Source organism: Anolis sagrei, chromosome 2 (genome assembly GCF_037176765.1).
Source record: "Anolis sagrei isolate rAnoSag1 chromosome 2, rAnoSag1.mat, whole genome shotgun sequence".
Classification (NCBI taxonomy): Eukaryota; Metazoa; Chordata; class Lepidosauria; order Squamata; family Dactyloidae; genus Anolis; species Anolis sagrei.
Window position 1 is genome coordinate 180,036,274 of NC_090022.1, and position 22,006 is coordinate 180,058,279.

At 35.8% G+C, this 22,006-nt stretch overlaps 1 protein-coding gene across 7 annotated transcripts in view; it reads right to left on the minus strand.

Moving 5' to 3' along the window:
• The window catches only part of BPTF (bromodomain PHD finger transcription factor), a 73,369-nt gene that overhangs the window by 34,122 nt on the left and 17,241 nt on the right, over positions 1 to 22,006 (minus strand). For all 7 annotated transcript variants that reach the window (XM_067464215.1, XM_067464220.1, XM_067464219.1 and 4 more), the window contains exons 3-13: positions 17,857 to 18,080; positions 15,392 to 15,601; positions 14,318 to 14,500; positions 12,448 to 12,621; positions 11,413 to 11,588; positions 9,973 to 10,328; positions 9,423 to 9,554; positions 9,005 to 9,134; positions 7,035 to 7,170; positions 5,380 to 5,634; positions 1,879 to 4,246 (exon numbers count right to left, since the gene is read on the minus strand). In XM_067464215.1, the coding sequence (XP_067320316.1) occupies positions 1,879 to 4,246; positions 5,380 to 5,634; positions 7,035 to 7,170; positions 9,005 to 9,134; positions 9,423 to 9,554; positions 9,973 to 10,328; positions 11,413 to 11,588; positions 12,448 to 12,621; positions 14,318 to 14,500; positions 15,392 to 15,601; positions 17,857 to 18,080 (4,344 nt within the window). The remainder of the gene's footprint in view (positions 1 to 1,878; positions 4,247 to 5,379; positions 5,635 to 7,034; positions 7,171 to 9,004; positions 9,135 to 9,422; positions 9,555 to 9,972; positions 10,329 to 11,412; positions 11,589 to 12,447; positions 12,622 to 14,317; positions 14,501 to 15,391; positions 15,602 to 17,856; positions 18,081 to 22,006) is intronic.

The window sequence follows — 22,006 nt, forward strand, 5'->3', positions numbered from 1 at the left end:
CAAGTAACATAAGGACTTTTTAATTGTGTATTTCAAGGCAGAGTGTACAATCTTACACAAGCAGGAACACATAAACACATAATTTATATGTGCCTCTACTAATGTACAGTATATTGAATCTTACCAATCTAAGTTCAACAATTAGAATTTACATTAATACAAAATAAGGTAAAACAAAAAGATTGTTCAACTAGCTTCTCCATAGGAGATAAACAATGATCTCACATATGCATTAAATACGTGTTTTCATCATGAATTTGTTCTGTGGTTTTATTATGTATTTTATAGATATATGCTTTAATATGTATATTTTATAGAAATATACTTAATTTGTGTATTTATAGAATCTTTACAATGTTTATGTGTTTTAACTATGCTTTATTTCTTTTATTTCTTACCCGAGGAAAGGCGGGTAAGAAATAAAACAACAACAACAACAGCAACTACTACTACTATTGTCATTTACAGCTGCACTGGATGCCGCAGCCAACCAATACAAAATATGGTGATAGGTGTAGAACTCAACAAGTACTGCTGACTTGACAGCGGTACGTGTGAAAAAGATCTTGGAGTCCTCGTGGACAATAAGTTAAACATCAGCCAACAATGACATGCTGCAGCAAAAAAAGCCAATGGAATTTTGGCATGCATAAATAGAAGTATTGTCTCTAGATCCAGGGAAGTTGTGCTACCCCTCTATTCAGCTTTGGTCAGACCACATCTGGAATACCATGTCCAATTCTGGGCACCTCAATTGAAGATGTGGACAAGCTGGAATGTGTCCAGAGGAAGGTGACTAAAATGATCAAGAGTCTGCAGAACAAGCCCTATGAGGAGCGGCTTAAAGAACTGGGCACGTTTAGCCTGCATAAGAGAAGGCTGAGAGGAGACATGATGGCCATGTATGAATATGTGAGGGGAAATCATAGGGAGGAGTGAGCAAGCTTGTTTTCTGCTGCTCTGGAGACTAGGACACGGAACAATGGCTTCAAGCTACAGGAAAGGAGATTCCACCTGAACATGAGGAAGAACTTCCTGACTGTGATAACTGTTCAGCAGTGGAACTCTCTGCCCTGGAGTGTTATGGAGGATGTGTTGTCCCCCAGGTCCTTGGTGGTGGTCTCCTTCAACTGTGGAAAGGGACTTCCATCTCTAATGTAACTGACTAGTGTCAAATGCTTTCTGCCAAAACTAAGAGTACACTCCTCAAACAGGCATTTTCCAGAAGGGAAACCTACTGCCTTCCATATTCAAAAGAATTGAGCAATTCATTATTGGAATTTGCCACTCCATTCCATTCTGAAAGTAGCCAAATAAGAAGGAATATTTAAGACATTTTAAAACCAATTGTCACATAGACCTACAGCCCTCCAAACTATAAGAAACAATGACAAAGTAAAAAAATTGCCACATAGTCATCATTTGCAAATACAGATCAAGGCACACTTATATAAAGCCTCTAAAGTCAACAGTAATTACTCCACTCAATTTGTGTTTACACTTTTCAAATGATTTGTGCTGCATCAATTTTAAGTGGCTATAATAAAACACAGCACAAACCTTCAGGGTACCTTTGTACATCATGGTTTGGTGTCTGAAGGGGAACTCTTTCGGGATATTTGTGACCTACAACACTATAGATACGTTTGCCATTACTACTCAGGTACACTGATGGTATACTCAATTTAGTGCATGAGAACTGGATAATCTTTCCACTTAAACTCACAAAAGAGCTCTTTAAACAAATAAAGTTAAAACACTAGGAGATGAAGCAAAATGGTGCTGTGATTTAAAAGGGATGAGTACTGAAGTTATGATTTCCCCCCTGTCATTCAATGAAATCTACTGCAATTGTTTAAAGTGTTATTAATATTTTACCTCCAAGTGATACCAAAAGTTGGTCTAGGGGATGGATATGGCCATATATCCAAAGCAGGCTTAGCGGTGTAGTTGAAACATGGAACCTCTTTGATCCCCGCTCTTCTTGCCAGCTTCTTTAGGTCATCATTGGGCAAAACAAATATGCTCTTTTTATTGCTTTTAGTGACAAACTTCCTGTAAGATGGCAATGCTGTTCCAGAACGAGACTTTTTAGGCTTTGAAAATTTCATTAGCTTCACTCTGTCCTTTGTAGAATATTCCTTGCTGACTGTCATAGAAGTCATCAAGGTTCCTCCTGCAGTAGTTAAGGAATCAGTTACTGTTGTTGTTACCACAGTTTTACTTTGCTCCTTTACAGAAATGACGTTAGTATTGCTATCTGTACTGGAAGTGGTAAGTGTTGTTACAGTAGTGGTGGTGGTAGTTAAAGTGGACACAGAACAGTTTTCCGTAGATGGCGCCAGATGTTCTTTATCATCTTTGAAGCCTGACAGCTCCGATACTTTATAAACAGTTTTGGATTCGGTGGAAACCGTCGAAGTGGTAGTCACCTCTGTGACAACTGCTTTTATTGAGGTTTCACCATTGATGTTTTCAATTCTGCTATGTGTTTGCAATCCATTCTGATCGGCAAAGTCATTACTCAAGCTGGATTCCTCATATGAAGTTACAGGAGACAGGGCAGGTTTCTTAATGCAAGATGATTCAGTTTCCATGCACTCCATTTCCTTATGTATGCTCTGCTCATTACAGGAAAGGGAGTCTGGGATTGACGCATGATCAAGAGGACTAGATCTTTCAGAACCTTGCTTCCTTTTAGTATATTGGGAAGAGTCAGACGTACTATCTTGAGAGGTGTCATTTGCTTTAGAATCACCACCTGCATCCTCAGATCTCTGTAACAACTCTTTGTCCAAATTTTCTCTCTCAATTTTATCTTCAGAAGCAATATCACCATTCATAAATGGTTTCACAGATTCACTGGAAGAAAATGGTTTAACTACAGGATTATTTTTATTAATATGATTGATTTTAGATTCAACACTGCTTTCTGTTTGTGCAAATTCTCTTTTCAAACATTCTTCATTAGATAATACTTTAAAATCAAGATCTTTCCCGTTAATCTGAAATGCTGCTGGTTTATCTCTCTCTGTTTGTGTATCCACTTCTCCATTTTTGTTATTATTTTTATCTGCAAGACTTTTAATTTGGTCAAAGCATTTGATTTTGGAGCTTGGTAGGACACATTTCTCTTGGCCTTGCTTTTCACCATTTGTTTCCGTAATTTTAGATTTCACTACTTCGCCCATAATATTTTCTTCTTTCATGTCAGGAATTTGAGCTTCAAATGCCTTTTCTGAAATGAGCTCAGAATGTAGCGATTTCAGGCCTCCAAGCGTCTGTTTTGGATTTACTGCGATCTTCGGTTCAGATGCATCTTCACTGTTTTTCAAGGGACCCTCTTTCCCATCATTTGGTTGTATGGATGTCACTCCAGGGTGATCTTTTAAACTACACATTTCTATAGAATCACAGTCCTGTTTTTCAGGTTTTAATGTTTCGTGTCCTTTTTTAGTAAAAAATGAAGCAATGCCTTCACAGCTACTTTCAGTTACCACTGGCTGAATAATGTTACCACACTGAGAGACAAGGTTATTTGTTCGCTCTGAACATTTTGTATTGTCCTCTAAGGTGTCACACTTACTTGTTTCTTTGTTTTCTGTTGGTGTAGAGGCATTGGGAACAGAACTATCAAGGTCTCTCTCCTTGCTCTGTATTTGAATTTTATCTGTATCCATTGCTTCACAAACACTTTCCTTAGTGTCCTTTGCTAGCAGTGTCTGAGCATCTGAGCACTGAACTGAGGATTTATTTGCATCTCCCTCTAAGAGTCTGTTTAAGCAAGGCAAAGTTTGGACTGGTCCAATTGTTTTAGTAAAGTGCAGACTGTTAGGTGACAAGTGTTCTTTGACAGAATCTCCAGTTTGATTAATACTTGAAATATCAACATCCACTTGTTTTTCTTCTCCTGCCACAGCTTTTTGTAGGTCATCCACGCTCCTCTGTGGAGTCAGAGATTTACAACCTGAAGAGTTAGCATTTGTTTTAAGCTTCATTTTTTCTAGTCGTTGCTTCTCCTCCAGTGTAAACTGCTTTACTCTTCTTTCAAGCAGTCCATCCAGTTTTGAAGGTTTTACTTTAATTTTGTAACATGTCCGTAAGTGCAAACCCTCACTAACATTGATTAAATCTGCACTGATTGGAGTTTCTTCTTCACATTTTGTGGAGGTATCCATTTTCACTTCATCTACCTCCATGGGTTCTTCCTTGATGCTTTTATCATTTTCACCAACTTCTTTTTTCTCTGTGAAGAAGAATATTTAATCACTAAGAGATTTTTGTACATAAAATAATACCTTCATAACCAAATTGTGGCTGATTAAATACTTCTTCCCATGTATGAACAATGCACTATTGCACTCAAAAAACTAATTGTTTATGTTTAGTGAATGTTTTCCTCTTGATAGAATGCAATAGTGACACATGATTACGTGGGATCATATCAAGAGGGAAAGATTTACACAAGTTCGTACAGGATAACAACATTTAAAGTGCCTTATCTCTATACATTCAGGAAGTATAGAGATCCTTTTGACTGTTTTCAGATACATGTCTATGCCATAATTTAAAATATTTATCTGTCAGGCAACACAACTCTTCATGTTGAATCAGAGTCATAAATTTGGTGCATTGCTAAACAAGACTAAAACAAAAACCATAGTACATGATAGTTTTGGAGCTGATCCATCAGATTGATTGTGCTTTTCCTGCAAGGCAGGGGGGACTGTGCTGGATGGCCCTTATGGCATTTTTCAACTTTATGATTCAATTATTCGACAAAAGAAAGTGGTTTATTTATTTATTTACTATATTTATATCCCGCCCTATCCTGAAAGGGATTCAGTTACTTGCTGAACAGGCTCTTGGGATTGCTGTGTTATTATCTAGAATTCCACACTTATGAAGTAATTTTGACTAATCTTGCTCATTAGACTTTGGCTGATATAACAAATGTTTTACCATTTTACACAGAACTTCATATGAAACAAATGTCAGGTGTTACTGGGATTGTGTTTATTATTATTATTATTAAATTTTATTTGTTAGTCATATTTGTGTTTATATGTTGGGTTGTTAAATTTTGTTAGTAGGGATGTACTGTTGTTGTATTTGATCATTGAATGTTTGCCTTTTATGTTTGGAATCTGCCCTGAGTCCCCCCGGGGAAATAGAGCGGAATATAAATTTTATTTATTATTTTTATTATTATTATTATTATTGCCAGACATTTGTTCTGTTGAAATCAAAAGCAAAATCACCAGTAACAACCCAGGTTACTCTGGGTAAATATATTATTATACACATATTCTGCCAAGCAGAATTTTAAAAACAAAAAAGCTAAAACACACCCATGAAAATGGAGAAAATGCTTTTTACCTTCTTTTGCACAAACTGAGTTATCCAAATATTTGTTAATTTCCACTTTTTCTTCTTTCAATTCAAATTCCTGCTTCGTGCAACTTTTTTTTGTGGCTTCAGAATTTTCTGTTTCTTTTTGGTCCTTTTTGTGTGGCTCGCGGTGGTTTTTTAGTCTGTTTTTCGAAGAACTATGCTCTGTTTTTACTTTTGTTGGATTTTTCCTTTTATCCAGTTCACACTGTTTCTTGGTAATGGCTATTGTATCATTTTTTGCTAAAAAGAAAAGTTTTCATTTATTTATAGGATTTTAAAGCTGATGGAATAAAATTCTCAAGGTACCATATATTGAGAGTGTTCAGACATTATTTCACACAAATAATTTTTTACTCAGCTCAGAACGCTGTAACATAACCACTATTATTGAAATTCAACTACAGACATCCACACTGACTTCCACACTGGTGGACTGGACTTTTGAAAATTTGATTATTTGGCAATTTGATTAAAATATTATCTCTAGATCCTCCAATATCACTCTGTAGCTGCACTGGAGTGTCACTCAGTGGTACACCAAAGAGTTAAACTGGACGGCCTAGAGTAGTGGTCCCCAAACGGAGGCATGCAGATGGATGTGGCCCTCCAAGGTAAGTTACCCACCACCCATCTTAAACTTTAGACTTAAGAGTCGCCCTAATTCTGAATCAAATTGAAGGCACACACCAACAACCAGCCTAATTAAAGTGACTATCTCATCAGCCAAAAGCAGGCACACAGTCCCCATTGAAAAACTGGCAAGTTTATGTTGGTTAAAATTGTTTTTCATTTTAAATATTGTATTGTTCTTCCACTGAGTTTTTGAAATACAAATAAGATATGTGAAGTGTGCATAATGATTCATTTGTGTTTTCTTCAAACTAAGGTCCAGCCCTCCAACAGTCCGAGGAATTGTGAACCGGCCCGCGACTTAAACATTTTTGAGGACTCCTGACCTTCCTAGAGAATACAAGCGATAACACCACTCTAAGAATAGCTATATCTTCCAGTGTGAACCTACAGTTGACTACAGAGACATGCGTGAGCATGTAGACATTTCTAGAGAGATGTTCTCTCAATAAAAAAGCAAGGTTTTATTCATATCTGCATCACTTTCACAAGGATCTTGTGCCCCTAGCTTCAGCAAATGTGGAACTATGATTTTATCCATTTTTTCAATAAGTGCACTGTCTATTCAACCACCTGAGTATTATGGGCTGATCCAATGAGAGTTCCCATGGGAGGGAAAGCAAAGAATTCTGGCTAATTTCCATTATACTGCCCAGTATCATCATCCCATACAGTTCCAGATTTTTCTAATCCATTTAATTTAGCCCATAATGTTTACCAAATTACTAAATTCAGAGCAAATTTCCTCTTTAAATTTAGAGGCAATTAATAAAATGTTTCAGAAATCTGTATGAAAGCATTTTTTATTTCTGACTGCTTAATCAAATATTTATAGTACAACAATTTTCTTGAGCTTTCTAGACTGCTTTTTAAAGGAAGAAAATGAGGCAAACTATATGATTACAAACTGCTTAGGAAAGCTTTGTATGGCACAGAAAAGACTTGGCTTTGATGCAGCTATCTGAACTTACAATTAATTCTCTTTAGAGACAAAGACTTAAAATACTCACCTGGTAGCAACTTTCGATAATTAACATTAGTATTTCCAGGTAATCTGGGCAGAAATCTATGGACATGTGTTTTACTAATCCATATCCAACCACCGTAGCCTGTTACTCTATATTCTTCTCCTTTTTGTTTCCAAACCTATTAAGTGTTTAAAAATATGTTTGGTTATAAGTCTGCCACAATAGTTAAAACAGGATATAATCAAGGCATGTGTCACCGCAGCCAAATTTAATGTCCCATTCTCGTTTTAGCTATGTAAACACACTCCTGGTCATTGCTAAAACCTGGTCTTCCAGGCTCAGAGCTGAGTCCAGGGAAACACCCAAGTTGTGGCCTGAGATTTCAGGGGGAGTGTAACCCCATCCAACACAAGTAGACTCCCTATTCCCTGATCTTCCTTTCAAGAAACCAGGAGCACCTCGGATCAAATTTCAGTTCATTTGCCCTCATCCAGTTCATTACAACAGATATGGATTCAGTACCAAGACAACTTCTTTGGAATGAGATAGAAAGGAGAGACAGACATGCGTGCGTGTTGTAAGCATTACTGACAACTCTAGATGACATCTTTCAGTAATTTCAAGGAGATGTTAAACAAGATGGAGGGACAAAATGGAAACCTGAGGGACTCCACAGACGAGTGTTGAACAAGTTTTCCAGCATTAATGGCTAGGTCTGCCCTTCTAAGAAAGACTGGAATCAATGCGGAGCAATCCTTATAAGCCCCATCCCAGAGTGGTAGTTCAGAAAGATAGCATGGTTGGTGGCATCAAAATCTGCAGAGAAGTTCAATTGGGACACACTCCCCAGTCCAGCTCCTTGCACAAGTCATCCACTAAGGTATTACCATCTCCATAACCTGAAGCAGTGCTGAAATGGATCAAGACATCCTCCCGAAACTCCTAGAACTGGGAGGTCACCACATGCTCCAGAACACTGCCCTAAATTGAATGTTAGAGCCTGGATAATTATTCATACTGGTGGAATCGGGTAGCGATGATGAGGGTTTTTTTGTAATGGTCTCAACACATCCTTTTAGACAGTACGAAGCTTCTGAAACATGGCCATACAGATCAGAAAACTCACAGCAACCAAAGGTTCTTTTGTTACAATTATGAATTCACTATTCCCCTTACTTTATTATTTTATAGTAACTAATATTCAAAGTGCTGTACAAGATAAAATACAACAAATCAAAATACTGTCAATCAAAAGAGGGAAAATATGAGAATAAACAAGACAATCCTATTATGAACTCACTATCCTATCTGCTGGTAGGAGGGAAGGAACAATGCTTAGGAAACAATAGCACCATTGGTGCTTGCTTTGAATTTGAAGAGAAGGTGTTCCAAAGAGTGGGAAATCATGCTTCAGATGCCAGGTGGATAAACCTTCACTGGGTGGTATTAAGATATGACAGGACAGTGCAATAATGTATACCACTTTAAATGTCTATTTGTAATACCTTGATTTCCTACAATGTTTTATATTCGTACATTTGACTTGTTTAACTTTACATTAATTTTTAATATGTTGGAAGTTGCTTTAGGTCCCCATTGTGGGAGAAAAGATTTATTATTATTGTTAGAACTGATGGCTGTGGTGCCTCCTTTAGGATGGCAATATGGGGAAGTCAACATAGAGAAGACCCTCCTATGAGTAAGTCAACATAGAGAAGACCTTCCTATGAGTAAGCTGTGGAATCTCAATCTGTCCAGAAATTTCAAGACAGAGAAATTGGGATCAATAAAAACAGCAAATCAATTTCTCATCAGAAAAAGCAAGTTTATAATTTACCTCAATGTTTTCCAGTTATGACAAAAGCCAAGACTCAAGACATAAGAACTTTCACTTCATCTATTTTACTATTGTACAATTTAACCAAAATGTAAAAAAGACATTGAACTCCTTAAGCATTAACAAATGGCCTATTTTATTTTATTTTCAAAAGATTTGTATGTGGAAACAGTACCTGGTGTTTTATAGGAAATGTGTACTTCACCCATGTTGCTTGTTGCATGGTCTCTTCCTCCTCTTGCTTTCTCTCTTTTTTTTTCGCCTTCTCCTTTTCTTCTCTTTCAATAGCTGTCATTCTACGCAATCTAATCACACAGCACATACAATAGTACTTATTATTTCTTCTGGTCAGCTACTCTTGAGACAGACAAACATGAACATTTAAACTATGTGGCTCCCCTAGAAATATTCAGTGTACTTTGTTTAGAAGAAGTGAGCTGGAGATTTAACCTTCATGAAGAAGTCACTACTGCAAACAAAAATAGTATGTACCAATACAATTTAAACATGTCCCATGGTCATTGCTAAACTCAAGAATATTGACATGTAGTTGAGCTACCTAATTACATTTAACAAACACTGAGACATCTTACCTGGTATGTCCCAAGGATTCTCTGCAGACTGGCATCATGACAACTGGTTTAATTGCACATTCTAATATTGCCAAAGCCAATGCAAATTCTCTAGGTTTGCTACACATCTGAACAGCTTTGATCCAGTTAGACCTGCATTTGACAAAAGCATGAGATGTTTCAAGTTCGCTGTTTGCAGTAGCATCTGTTTAGTCACTGCAAAATACACTGGAAAAGTATCTTGACAATGTTAAAGTGACCACACAAAAAACTTAATGAAGTTAAATATAAAATACCAATTCTCATTTAAATGTTCCTTCTTAAAATCCAGTTTTTTGTGAAGTCTTTGGCATAAAACCTTCTTTCCCATGCTTACTGCTACTTAGCCTACAACTAAGCATACTGATAAACATGTGAAACAACTAAATATGAAAAACTACACACTGATTCACTGGTTATCTTTGCCTACACTTACTTCTCCTATCTACTTCCTGTTTGATTCCTTGCAAAACACATGCACTGGCTTTATTCAACTATATGAAAACTATATGAAAAGTTCAAACATCTTCACCTGTGAGAAGCCCAATTGGGGTGAAGGAAGGATGATGGGATGTTGTTTTCCAGCTGAATAATGGTTAGTCTCAGAGTGGATATTGTAAGGACCTTTGAACCGTGGACAGAACCATTCCATTTGAACTCTCCCGCAGGACTCAAACAAAACTTATGAGAAAGGTGTCGTCTCTTGTCATGGTCTTCCCGGTGCTGATGTTTGTTCAGAGCAAAAGAATTGGTGGCATACTGATTATGGTAGACACGGTACTTCCCTTCTTGACCCAACTTGAAATAATTGTTGATGCTTCCTTTCATCACTATTTCTTTCTTGGCATTCAGTCGGGAAACATCCCCTTGGGAATTAACAACGAGGACCTTGATGACATTTAAAAAAAAAAAAAAGGGGGGGGGGGGAGAACACACATTTTAAAAAAAAACTCTTCACATTTAGATTTTACCTTTAATCTGAAAGGTAGAAGCCCTGTTTATTTTTAGGAAATGTAATACAGAAATACAGAAACAGCTACTAAAAATGACATCTAATGAAATATCCCCCAGCAATAAGAGCACAACCCACCATGAATGTTAGCCTTCAATACAATTCTGTTGCTTTTGCTAGAGATAATTAAAACTACCATAAAAAACAAATTTCTCATTATTTGTCAGCAGTGCTATTTCAAGCGGAGTGGAGGGGTTGCTCTAGAGTCATTGTTGTCAATGATCTTGAATCCATTTATATTGCATTGACCAACAAGAAGTTAATGGAAGCATAATACATTCTTGACCTTATCACTGAAAAATGTTACCATAACATGGAGATACATTTTTTAAAGTCTACAAAAATCATTTCATTTTGTGTTGTTGTATTTTATAAGTATGTTTTTTCTTTGTTTGAATAAACTCATTTACAAAAAAAAGCAAAGAAAAGCAATAGTTGTTGACAAAGTAAATTCTGGTGCAACTGCTGATGTTAGGTGCAATCCTATATGCATTTGTATAGAAATAGGTGTGTGTTGAGACCTAAATATTCTATTGGATCTTAGTACTTGTATGGGATACCACCAACAAATATCAAATGCTGTAGAGGAAGGTCATGACAAATTGCCTCCAAGTATCAATTAGTCACCACAAGTCAACAGGTGACTTGATAGAGCACACACAACCAAAGAAGTGCTAGCTGGATTTATAATAAAGTTCTGGGTACATATAATAAAACTGCACTGTTACTCTGTGATCTGAACTGATAAGGTTCAAGTACAGTAGATCCAGCAAACTAATTGTTTGATGGTGATTCAACATCTAAGACAAATATATCCAGTTAATTTGATGAGTCTCCTCCAGATAGGAAAAACATAGCATTCAAAACTCTGTTTCATAATAAAATCATGCAGTAAAACCTCAACTTGGCATGGCTATACCAGAAGTACTTTAATTAATAGTTTTCAAAAGTAGTACAGACCTCTTTGCCTTCTTTAAATAGCTTATTTGCTTCATGTGCTGCAGCAGCAACCTGCTGGCTTTTTAGTTGGCTGAGTTTGCTATCTGGATTTCGTAACCTGGTGACCATCCGTGTGGAACCAGGGGTACTTCTTCCATTGCTTGGAGATTCACTTCTTTCACCATTAGATTTATCTCCTGTCAAAAAAAATTAAAACATTCAAACAGTTGATATATGGGGGGAAACCCCTAATTAGTATAGAGATGACTATCCTTATCCACAGACTCAACATCCACTTTCACTAACCCATGTGCTGAAAACTACCTTCCCCTGGAAGTATTTATGAGCTTTTCTACATCCCCCAAATTCTATTCTACAGTATGTTTCAAGTCAATGTATACCAATATATAGGGTTCAACTGAATTACCAATTCAATAAAAACATTACTTTGAAGACATGAATTTAAATTTAAAATAATTTAAAAAGAGATATTACATAAGCAGCACACTCACTGCATGCACTCCTAGTGCAAACAGTTAGACACAATGACTGCTTAGATAGGCAGGTGTTTGTGTGTTGATGAAAAGAGAACAGAGAAAGAGCCAACCAAGTCACCTTTGTTAGAGAATTCCATAGCTTAGGGGCAACCATTGAGAAAGTTCTGTTTGAATCTTCACCAGATAGGACTGCAATGGTGACAGGATAGAAAGACCTTCCCAGATAATAACACTTGGGCAGATGTGTATGAGCAGATACAGGCTTTCAGAGAGTCTGGAGCTAGGGCTGTATGTAGCGTTATAGATTGTAATTGGAATTTTAAATTGTGCCCAGAAACAGATCAGTAACCAGGAAGCTGTTTCAAACAGCTTTAAAACCAGATATAGTCACAGCATTTTGGACATTCTTAATACTGTACTCTTATCCAGTCCACTGCTAGCAACAAACACCAGTTTAGTATTACAGTTGCTATTTAGGAATTTTTAAAAAAATCACAATTAAAAAATAAATTCTGGCAACCACCAGGCATTTGCTAGTGACAAACCGCTTTAATTTTACCTAGCTCCTCTGAGCTCTGGGATCCTCCTTCAATATTTTCCACTTCATCAGAAATCTTTACAGATTCACTCTGCATAGAATTTAGTTCGCTGCTATTGCTGTTTTCTGGTTCAGACGAGACTGCTTCAGCAGATGAGCCAATATTCTGGCTAGGAACTGGCTTAGCAGTTTCACCTACAAAAGACAACTATTTTAGGTAGTACTATCTTCAGAACACTTCAAAATGCAAGAAAAGAATTCTAAGATATCAATAATGATGCATTCAGAAAGGCACAAGATGATAATTTCAAAAGAAAACCGAAGGAATTACAGATGTCAACAAGTATTTTTCATCAGATATAATTTCAGATCATTCTTATAGTTTTCTGCACTGAACCCAGATCGGTGTTTATTTTTTCTCTATCATGTGTCAATTTTGTGATAAAGCTAATTGAATAATTAATGCATTTATGCACTTTATCAATAGATTCTAATTGATATCAGTGTGTAAATGCATTATTTTATTAGCCTCATTGCAAAAACTACACATGATAGAGAAAAAATAAACACAGAGCTGAATTCAGCACGAAAAAATCTGTAAGAATGATCTAAAATTATATCTGATGAAAAATACTTCTTGGTTTGTGTTACATGAATATGATGTGAAATGTGCAGACTTTACAGTAGTCCATTGTAATATAACATTCATCATATTTTTAGAAGTTGATGTGATGGGAAAAATAAAGACATATTTAAAATCAGCATTAAAAATGATTCAAACTGTGCTAATCTCATTTCTGATTATTACAAAAAATTGTATTTTGTTGGCTTGTGTTATCAGATAAGTTACAATATATTTCATTTCATGCACATACATGCCTCTTCTGTATGGAGAGAAGCTCTGTTTCAAGTTTAGTCTTAACAGTTAAGGATTTTGATTATGCAATAGTTATTATGGACCAAGTTACATGAGAAATGATATGGTGCTTCCCCAGTTTCTGAACAGGAGAACTGCATTTGTCCAGCAATAAAAATCAATTTTTTAACACTACCTTTGGCACAGTGATTGGAGAACCAACATTCCCAACATTTTGACATTGTGGCAACCTGGGAACCCCCCTCCTCCACACAGTAATCTTCAATCTCCAAGGGGCAATGATAGGAGGATTCCCCCTTCCTTAGAGAGAATCCCCAAGAGGGCAAGGTTTCACAAAGCAGATAATGCATCTCCAGGTTATGGGCTGAATTAAGCCCACAGGCTGGAGGTTCCATTCCCTTCTCTAGAACAGAAGGAAGTGATCGAATTACATATGTTATATGGGGAAGTGTATGTCATTTGTTTTCTTGGGGGAACATGAAAGTAAGAGATTTCTGAAGCACATTTTTTTATCACAAAAACCCACTCCCAAAGCATCTCGCTTGTTGGACTACTCTGCAGGAATTGTGGGCTGTGAACAAACACCTAAAAAAACCTACCACCAATATTCTTGATAATATGCTCTATTCTTGATAATAGATAAAGGAGTGGTTGCAGTCATATATTACACAACCAGTAGTTCACCCATTGAAGTTCCCCAAACGCTGTTGGACTACAGTCTGAGAAACACATGTCATTTTGGCTAGGGATTTGGGTTCTGGTAAATAAATAATGTCATAAAGGAAAACTTATATTTAACTTACTCCAATTGCAAATATTTGAAGGACACGAAAACATTAGCACCCTCACATTAAATGTGGAACACTACCGACTGAATACTGAACAAGCACAAAATACAGTAAAGGATGCTCCAGGAAAGAATCAGCAGGAACAGCATACATCACAAATTAATTTACTTCATCATTATTCAATGATTCATTTAAATTCAATGAACTACAGGGACCCTTGCTGTACCTGTGACATTTTTGGAAGACTCTGATGTTGAATTCTTCTCTGCCTCATTATTATTAAGAGTTACTGGCTCACATCCCACTATGTTCTTCCCTTCAGAAGTATTAGCTTCTCTTGCGGAAGGGTTTGTGATGTTGCCTCCAACAGAAGATGTCATGGAATCACTTTTATCACCATCTGCTGGTTCTACAGTAAAATGTACAAGAATTCCTTATAGATATTTTTTTAATTCGCTTATTAGTAGCGTGGCATGCAAACAGGAATTATTTTATTTATTTTATTTTCATCCCACCTTTCTCCCAATATAAATTGGCCAATTAAGTTCATGAAAACTGATTGTATTAGGTAAATTCAGTAGTATGATTTGAGGAAAATGGCTGACTGTGAAGATAAAGACATAAACATGATTTTTTTTAAAATGACCACAGTGAATAATACTCTAGCAAATAAAGCTGGCCTTTGGCATCTGCTGGCATTTGGTTCCAGGAATTCCTGTAAATACCAAAGTCTGTGGATGCTTAAGTCACATTAAAAACAGTAAAATTGTGTACCTTATATAAAATGGCAAAACAAATGCTATAGTAATAAAACATGCTGCAAACTTTGCAAAAAAGTCAAACTTAAACTTTGCTTTTTCATGAGTGAATACTTTCAAACTGTAGATGGCAGAACCCGTGGACACAGAGGGCTGAATGTAAAGGGTGTTTGAAAATGATGAAACCAATTTCAAAGCAGCATATTTCACAATGGAAACATGTTACAATTAGACAAAATTTACAAGTGATTTAATGAGTTTTCAAGTTTTATTAACCATTTTGAGCAAGAAAACAAATCTAAAAAATAATCCCACGTATGGAAAATGTCTCATTAGGTCTTATGTTGCAAGGTTGCTATCTTGCAAATGACTGAGACCAGGGCTTGTTGCGTGCTGGGAAAGGCACCTAGTATCAATCATTTGAAACTCTATGCCCTACCCTTTGAAGGAGTAAGTTTCATTCATAGGCTGTTCATGGTTGCAAATATACCTATTTCAATTTTTTTAAATGCCCTGCATATTAACTAATATATTGTTTTTACCTTCCTTGCTTCCTTTTTTAGAATTTTCTTTAGATAGCATTTCATTATTTGAGTCCGACTGCTGATTTGAAAGGTCTTCTTTGCCATTTTCAACGTCTGTGCTGTCTTTATTCTCAACACTAGCCTTTTCTTTTTCTGTTTCATCAGCCACTGAGTTTTGATCCTCCAACGTTTCACCCCTTCTGACTCTGGCTGCATCCAGAATTTCACCTGAAGAAAAAATGAACCATATTGGAAACTACAGCTCTGAAAGAACCCTGAGTGTAGGAGACAGAGCTTTTAACTCTCTTCCATTCCCAAAGCATCCCAATGTTCTTCTGAAAGATCCATGTAGCAGAGTTAATATCTTATTCATCTCTGCTCTGTGCAATACTACTTGCACATGAAACTCTCTTTTTGAAAGGACAAATTGATCAGTCAATATGCAATGTCTCAAGAAATGTCACTCACAGCATAATTAGGGGATTCTGTACATTGGGTTGTTGTCATAAAATATATATGCGTATAATTTATTTATAAAATGTGTAACTATGAATGATACAATAGATGGAAAGAAGCAATTATTCAGGCTCATATGGAACCAGTAGGAACTTCTTCTCAATAAGAAGACCTCAGTAATAGGGCAGGATATGGAAGAAGGCATGTTCAACAAAATTCTACAAGTTGGTTTCCCCTTCATTTTAGATATTCTTAGAGATTAGAGAAACCTCAACAAAGAACCCTCTCAAAAATCTGTCCAAATTATTTAACTGGTGAAAGAAATGTAGAAGATGTACCTGACAGTCTCACCAAACAGTATGTTTTAGTACAAGAATGGACTGGAGGAAGCTGCTACATTCTTCAAAAATATACCATAGCTATGTTCTCCAAAGGGAATAACAGTCACAGCAAAGTAGGGCCCAAGTAGTTTTACTCTCTAAAAGCAGAAAAGCACATCTGTCTGTGTACACAGAGGCAACCTTGCTATGTGCAGTCTCTGCTGTCCAGAGGCCACTATGGACAATTCACGATGAATAGAAGTGGGAGAGAGGGGTGTCTCCTTGTCTGTTTTAAAATAGCAATGATTTTAGCTTATCAAAATACAGCTATATTGACTGAGTAAAGTCTGAGCTCCTTGAGATAAATTCTCATTATCTACACAAGTGATATACATGGTCTCAAGTGATATCAGTGTTTGAAATTACCTGCTTATGCTGCCAACACATATAGGGTTTCTGGCGCCATTTGGAGATTATACACAGTGATACAAATGCATTCATACCGACTGGGGAATAAGATCAGCCAAAGAATGAAACCTCTCAGAGATGCATATTGACAGAAAAAAGTGTACAATCCATTCTTCATAATGCTAATATATGTGCAATTTCCCACTGAACATTAACTCCAACATACGCCATACATAAATGCATACCAAAACCTTGTGCCCGCCCCTTCTTTATTTTACAAAAATTAACTTGCATAATCTAAACACATTGTGTGTAGTTGGAAAAACAGAGCACTTGAATATTGTTCCTCGTTTATAATTATTTTGCTCCTCATGAGTGGGAAACTAAGGAAGGAATGCAGAGTTTACTGTTGTTTTCCATTACATTAGACCTGGGAAATTATGGCTAATGTCTTTCAAAAAGATCAGGATAGGGTATGAAGTCATTCCTCAAAATCATTTTATGAATGTAGACCTCACTGGAAGCCATGAACTATAGCTATCCGTTTTCAAACAATAGAAAGCTATGTTCAACTGTGGTTTTCTGGCTTCTTTCTTACATTTGAGGGGGGCAGAGCAAAATAGCATCAATGTAACTGTTTGCATATATGGGTTTGCATATAAATTGGCTTATGAATATAGGATTTGATTTTCCGAACATGCCCAATAGCTTAGATAGTGTATGTGAGCAAAGCAGAAAACAGAATTACAGCTCTAATTTAATTACTTCTCTTGGTTGATTTTTATTCCAAGAGGTTACAAAAACCAAATGCAGAATCAAATATAGTTTGAATCGGATAAGAATCTGGAACAGCTATTTTTGGTTAAATTTATTTGCTAAATACAAGCATCACACTATTTGAAAGAATGAATATACAGCATCTCCACTTTGAATTACACTGGAAAGCTGGACTATTAGAAGAACAATGTGGAGTTTCTGGTGTTTGTTTATTTCATTAAAATACAGGTTGTTAAACACACAGGTTAGTGATTTTTCTGGAAAAGCAATAGGAAGAACCTGGCTTTGGGAGTGCCAATGTTCAGATAATTATAAGTGCAAACAGGAGTGACAATTGTACCTGACAAATTCATGCATTCTGGATCATTAAAAGTTCATTTCAGAGAACCATACTTTCAACCCAATATAACATAGCCTGCCTGGTTTTTTATCAATGGGATACAAGAAGGTAAAAATTCAAAGCATGTTTGATAAAGCATTACATGTAATTAACAATTCAGAATTAGTTAAACAGATTCTTACCATTTGCTGCAGCAAGAAATGATTTGTTGCTACCCCGTGCTTTATTAGTAAGGTCTTCTGTTATATCCATATGTCGATGAATTTCTTCACGCATTTCTTCCAGAGTTTTGCAAATATCAGCTTCCCAGTAATCTTTGTCAAGACATTCAATTAACTCTGCCAGCTGGACTTTTGTGCTGTAGTACCAGATTTTCTTATCTTTCTCATGCTCTGAATCTTCCTCTCTGTGACAGTATTAGAACAATTGCTCATAAGTTGGCAAGGGAAACAGGAAGAAGAATATCTAAAGACAGCCAAGATGCATATTCAATTATGGTGGTTGAATTGTACTGCCGGAATCATTGGGGTGTTGTGTGCTTTCCAGGCTGTAATAAACTAATGAAGACCCCCAAACACAAGAGGCCTCCAGGCAGCAAACAATCAAGGTCTAGTGAACACCACCCATACAAAGGATGTCTCCAGGCAGTAAACAATTCAAAAGGAACAAAGAATAGGCTACTTTTAGGTAGATATCCTCAGTATTGACTATGCAATCTTCATAGTTACTCAAATGCTAACTCACATACTTGCAAATTAAGCTTCCTAATTGCACCCTTCACACTTGGTTAACAGACATTGGTTCTTTCTCCCACCCCTTATACTCTACAGGTATATATACTCCACTTGCCTTACCATCATCAGATCCCCTGAAGATGCCAGCCTCAGATGCAGGCAAAATGCCAAGAGAAACTACTGCTAGAACATGGCCATACAGCACTGAAACCATACAACACACTATTATGGTGGTTGTTTCCCCACCCCCAATTAATTCATTAGATGTTACTAAACTTGTATGATAAATAGCTGCTAGAATTGTAAGATTATGTCCAGATTTGATTTGTATAACATGATATGCCACATTATTACAGAATTAACATAATATACAAACACTTTCCTATATTCAAATTGTGTCCTCCTATACCATGCTATATATTCTAATACAGTATCAGTATATTTCAGCACTATATGAAATTTCAGAGAAATTGTTCCAAAAAACCAGGGGGTTTATCCAGAGCACGAAGTTTAAGTGAACATATAATCTAATACTCAAATCTAAATGGAGTTTTCATTTTTGCATCAAACACCACAGTCACTGAAGAAAATGTGGGTTACATTATTACAGGAAGAATTCACAATTATTGATCAATCTTAGCAGCTAGAAAGAAATTTGCATTTTTGCTCATTTGAGATATAATTGTGAAATCTAGAGGCACTCTGAAATAAATATTTTCGATTAGAGTTAGGATTATGGAATGTACTCCTATATGCTTATGAAAACTAATGATGAAATTAAAAAAAATAAAGTCGTGGAGCTTTAAAAATATTGGGAATAATTCACTTCAAATAAAAATTAAATGGATATTCCATTGTTTGCAAATAGTGGCCCAATAAAGGTCACTCTACATATTTTCTTCCAAATTAATATTAAATGTGCTGTTGCAGCCTTTTTTTTTTTTCTCTGATGGCAAGAGCAGATAAATCCTACATTTAAACATCAAACGCGGAAGCAAATCAGTTGTGAGATGGCTGCAGAAAGGATTGACAGAGATATTATATTTCACCAAGTAATAATCACACTTTTTATCCATCTTTTTGACCAAAAAAGAGGGTATGACTATTACATGATAAAAAAAAATCTTACTCCTAGCAGATGATCTTCACACAGTGTAGCCAGCATAAGAAGACTCCAGGTTTCTTTTTTCAGGTGTTTTGCTATACAAACAACACCTAAGGTAACTTTGTATTTTCAACCTTAAATGTTTAGGCTTAAAAGATAATTCTTCCTGATTTGGTCTTTACATCAATCATGTAAATATTTTTAATTCTTCATATGAACAACCCTAGCTGTAAATAATTATTTAACTATTTACAGTGTAGGCTTGAGCAAAACAACAAGGAACTTGTGCAATTTGACAAGAGAATGAGAATAATACACATCCAAAGGATCCAGCCCCAAATTGGAGCCTAGGAACCTAAGCTGACACTTCAAAAAGATTGCTCAGTGTGTCATTAACAAACAACAATGAATTTCTCATGATGTCTACTAAATGGACATTATAGTAATTCCTTGGTAATCCAAACATCCCATACAAAAAGTTTCACTCCCTATCTGTAAGGTCTGGATGAATTCAAAGGGCTTATCTCAAATGTGTACATGGACCAAGCTTTTCCAACTTGGCCTACCCGTGTCTCACAGCTATGACTGAGAAGCACAATTTTTATGAAAACACTACATATTCAATCCCTACAGGTTTCGGAACTGCTTAGCATGGCTAAAAGAATTATGAGGTTTTTTTAGTCTAAAATACTATATATTCACTTGTTGATCTTCTAAACAAATTGATAATTTAGAACAGTGTTTCTCAAACTCTGTTTCTCCAGGTGTTTTGGACTTCAGTCCCCAGAGATCCCAGTTAGTTTGTCAGCTATTAGGAATTGTGGGAGGTGAGGTCCAAAACATCTGGAGGAGTAGAGTTTGAGAAACACTAATTTAGAATAGTCACTGGGATTTGCCTGTGTGCAAGGATTGTTTCAAGGATTGTATTAAATTGCAACTATATTTCAATACCTGTAGAAAAGTGCACCATCACTTTAAAATTTTGATTAAAAATTGGTGAGGTACTATACAATAATTGTCGTATTACTGTACATTTGCAAACCTACACGTACTTACTAATGAGGACACATGTATATTCTTAACTAATAATAATAATAATAATAATAATAATAATACCACCTTATTTGTAACCCACCCTATCTCCCCAGAGGGACAGGGCAGTTTCCAATAAAAATGACAAACATTCAGTACCAAAGACAAACAAACAACCAATCAAATAAGAAAACAATAAATAAAAACAACAACAATATAAACGTATAATAACGAATCAAAAAAGTAACAATCATTAAAAAATAAATATAAATAGAATGTAACACATCACAAACATTTACCACGTAATAAAATCTAACAGCTAAAAGGCATTAAGATATGGGGTGAATCACGGCAACCAACTACCTCTGATATGTTCAGATTCACAGAATACCCAGAGTGTTGTTCAAATTCTCTACAAATCCAATCAACACTATGTAACACAATTTTTCTTCCTGGATTATATATGTCATTTCCTAATCGGTTCTATCATAAAAACATGGAAAAAGTTTATTAAACTGCAAAAATGTTGTTTTTGCAGGACATCCTGCAACACATTTTATTACAGTTTTTCATTTAATATAGTCTCAACCAAGTCAACGTAGTTTGTGACAGCCACAGAAACAAAGTTTCTAGAGTACTACTTTTAAAAGAAGCACTGCAAAATTAAACAGGAAATACTGGGAACAGGGATTTTTTTTTCAAATTTTGTTACATAGTGCAATTATAGAAAGTACAGCGTGCTCCACAGAATTAAAAACACCATTCATATAATGTATCTTTCTAAAATACTCTGATTTCAACTGTTTAAAATTGCCTGCTTAAAATTAAATTTCTGCAAAAACATGCTAAACCTGCAGTTATGATCACAACAGCTTTCTAATGAACTAAGTTAAGAGCTGCTTTTATTTTTGAAAAAAGCTAATTCTAAAAATTGTGGGGAAGCTATATAATGGTGAATGTGACACATACGTTACTATTATGTGCTTGAAAATGAAGCACAGAAGAAACAACAGGCAAATAATCATAAACCTTTGGATCTACCACCTCCTTTTAACAGATACAATACTATACACTCTCTAAAAGAATCATCCACTCAGCAAACTTAAAGGGGATCTTGCATATTCTCATTCTTATCTTCATACGTGAATTCTGCAATTGGTTCTCAAATTGTGAATACGAATTTTCTATATCTCACACAACAGATTATAGAAAAAACTATCCAACAAGCATTAAAAGCACTTTTAAAACAGTACTTCTTGTAATACATTTAAATAACTAAAAATAATATTATAAAGAAATCCCTTAGTGAAAATATTCTTTAAAGTTGTACATAATGTACCTAATATCTACAAACATACCAATATAATTTTTATTTATTAGGATATCCATCTAATATCTATAAAAGTACCGTGATTAAAGTGGGGAAGGAAATGGTCACAAAGCATGATCTTCCTCAGTCTT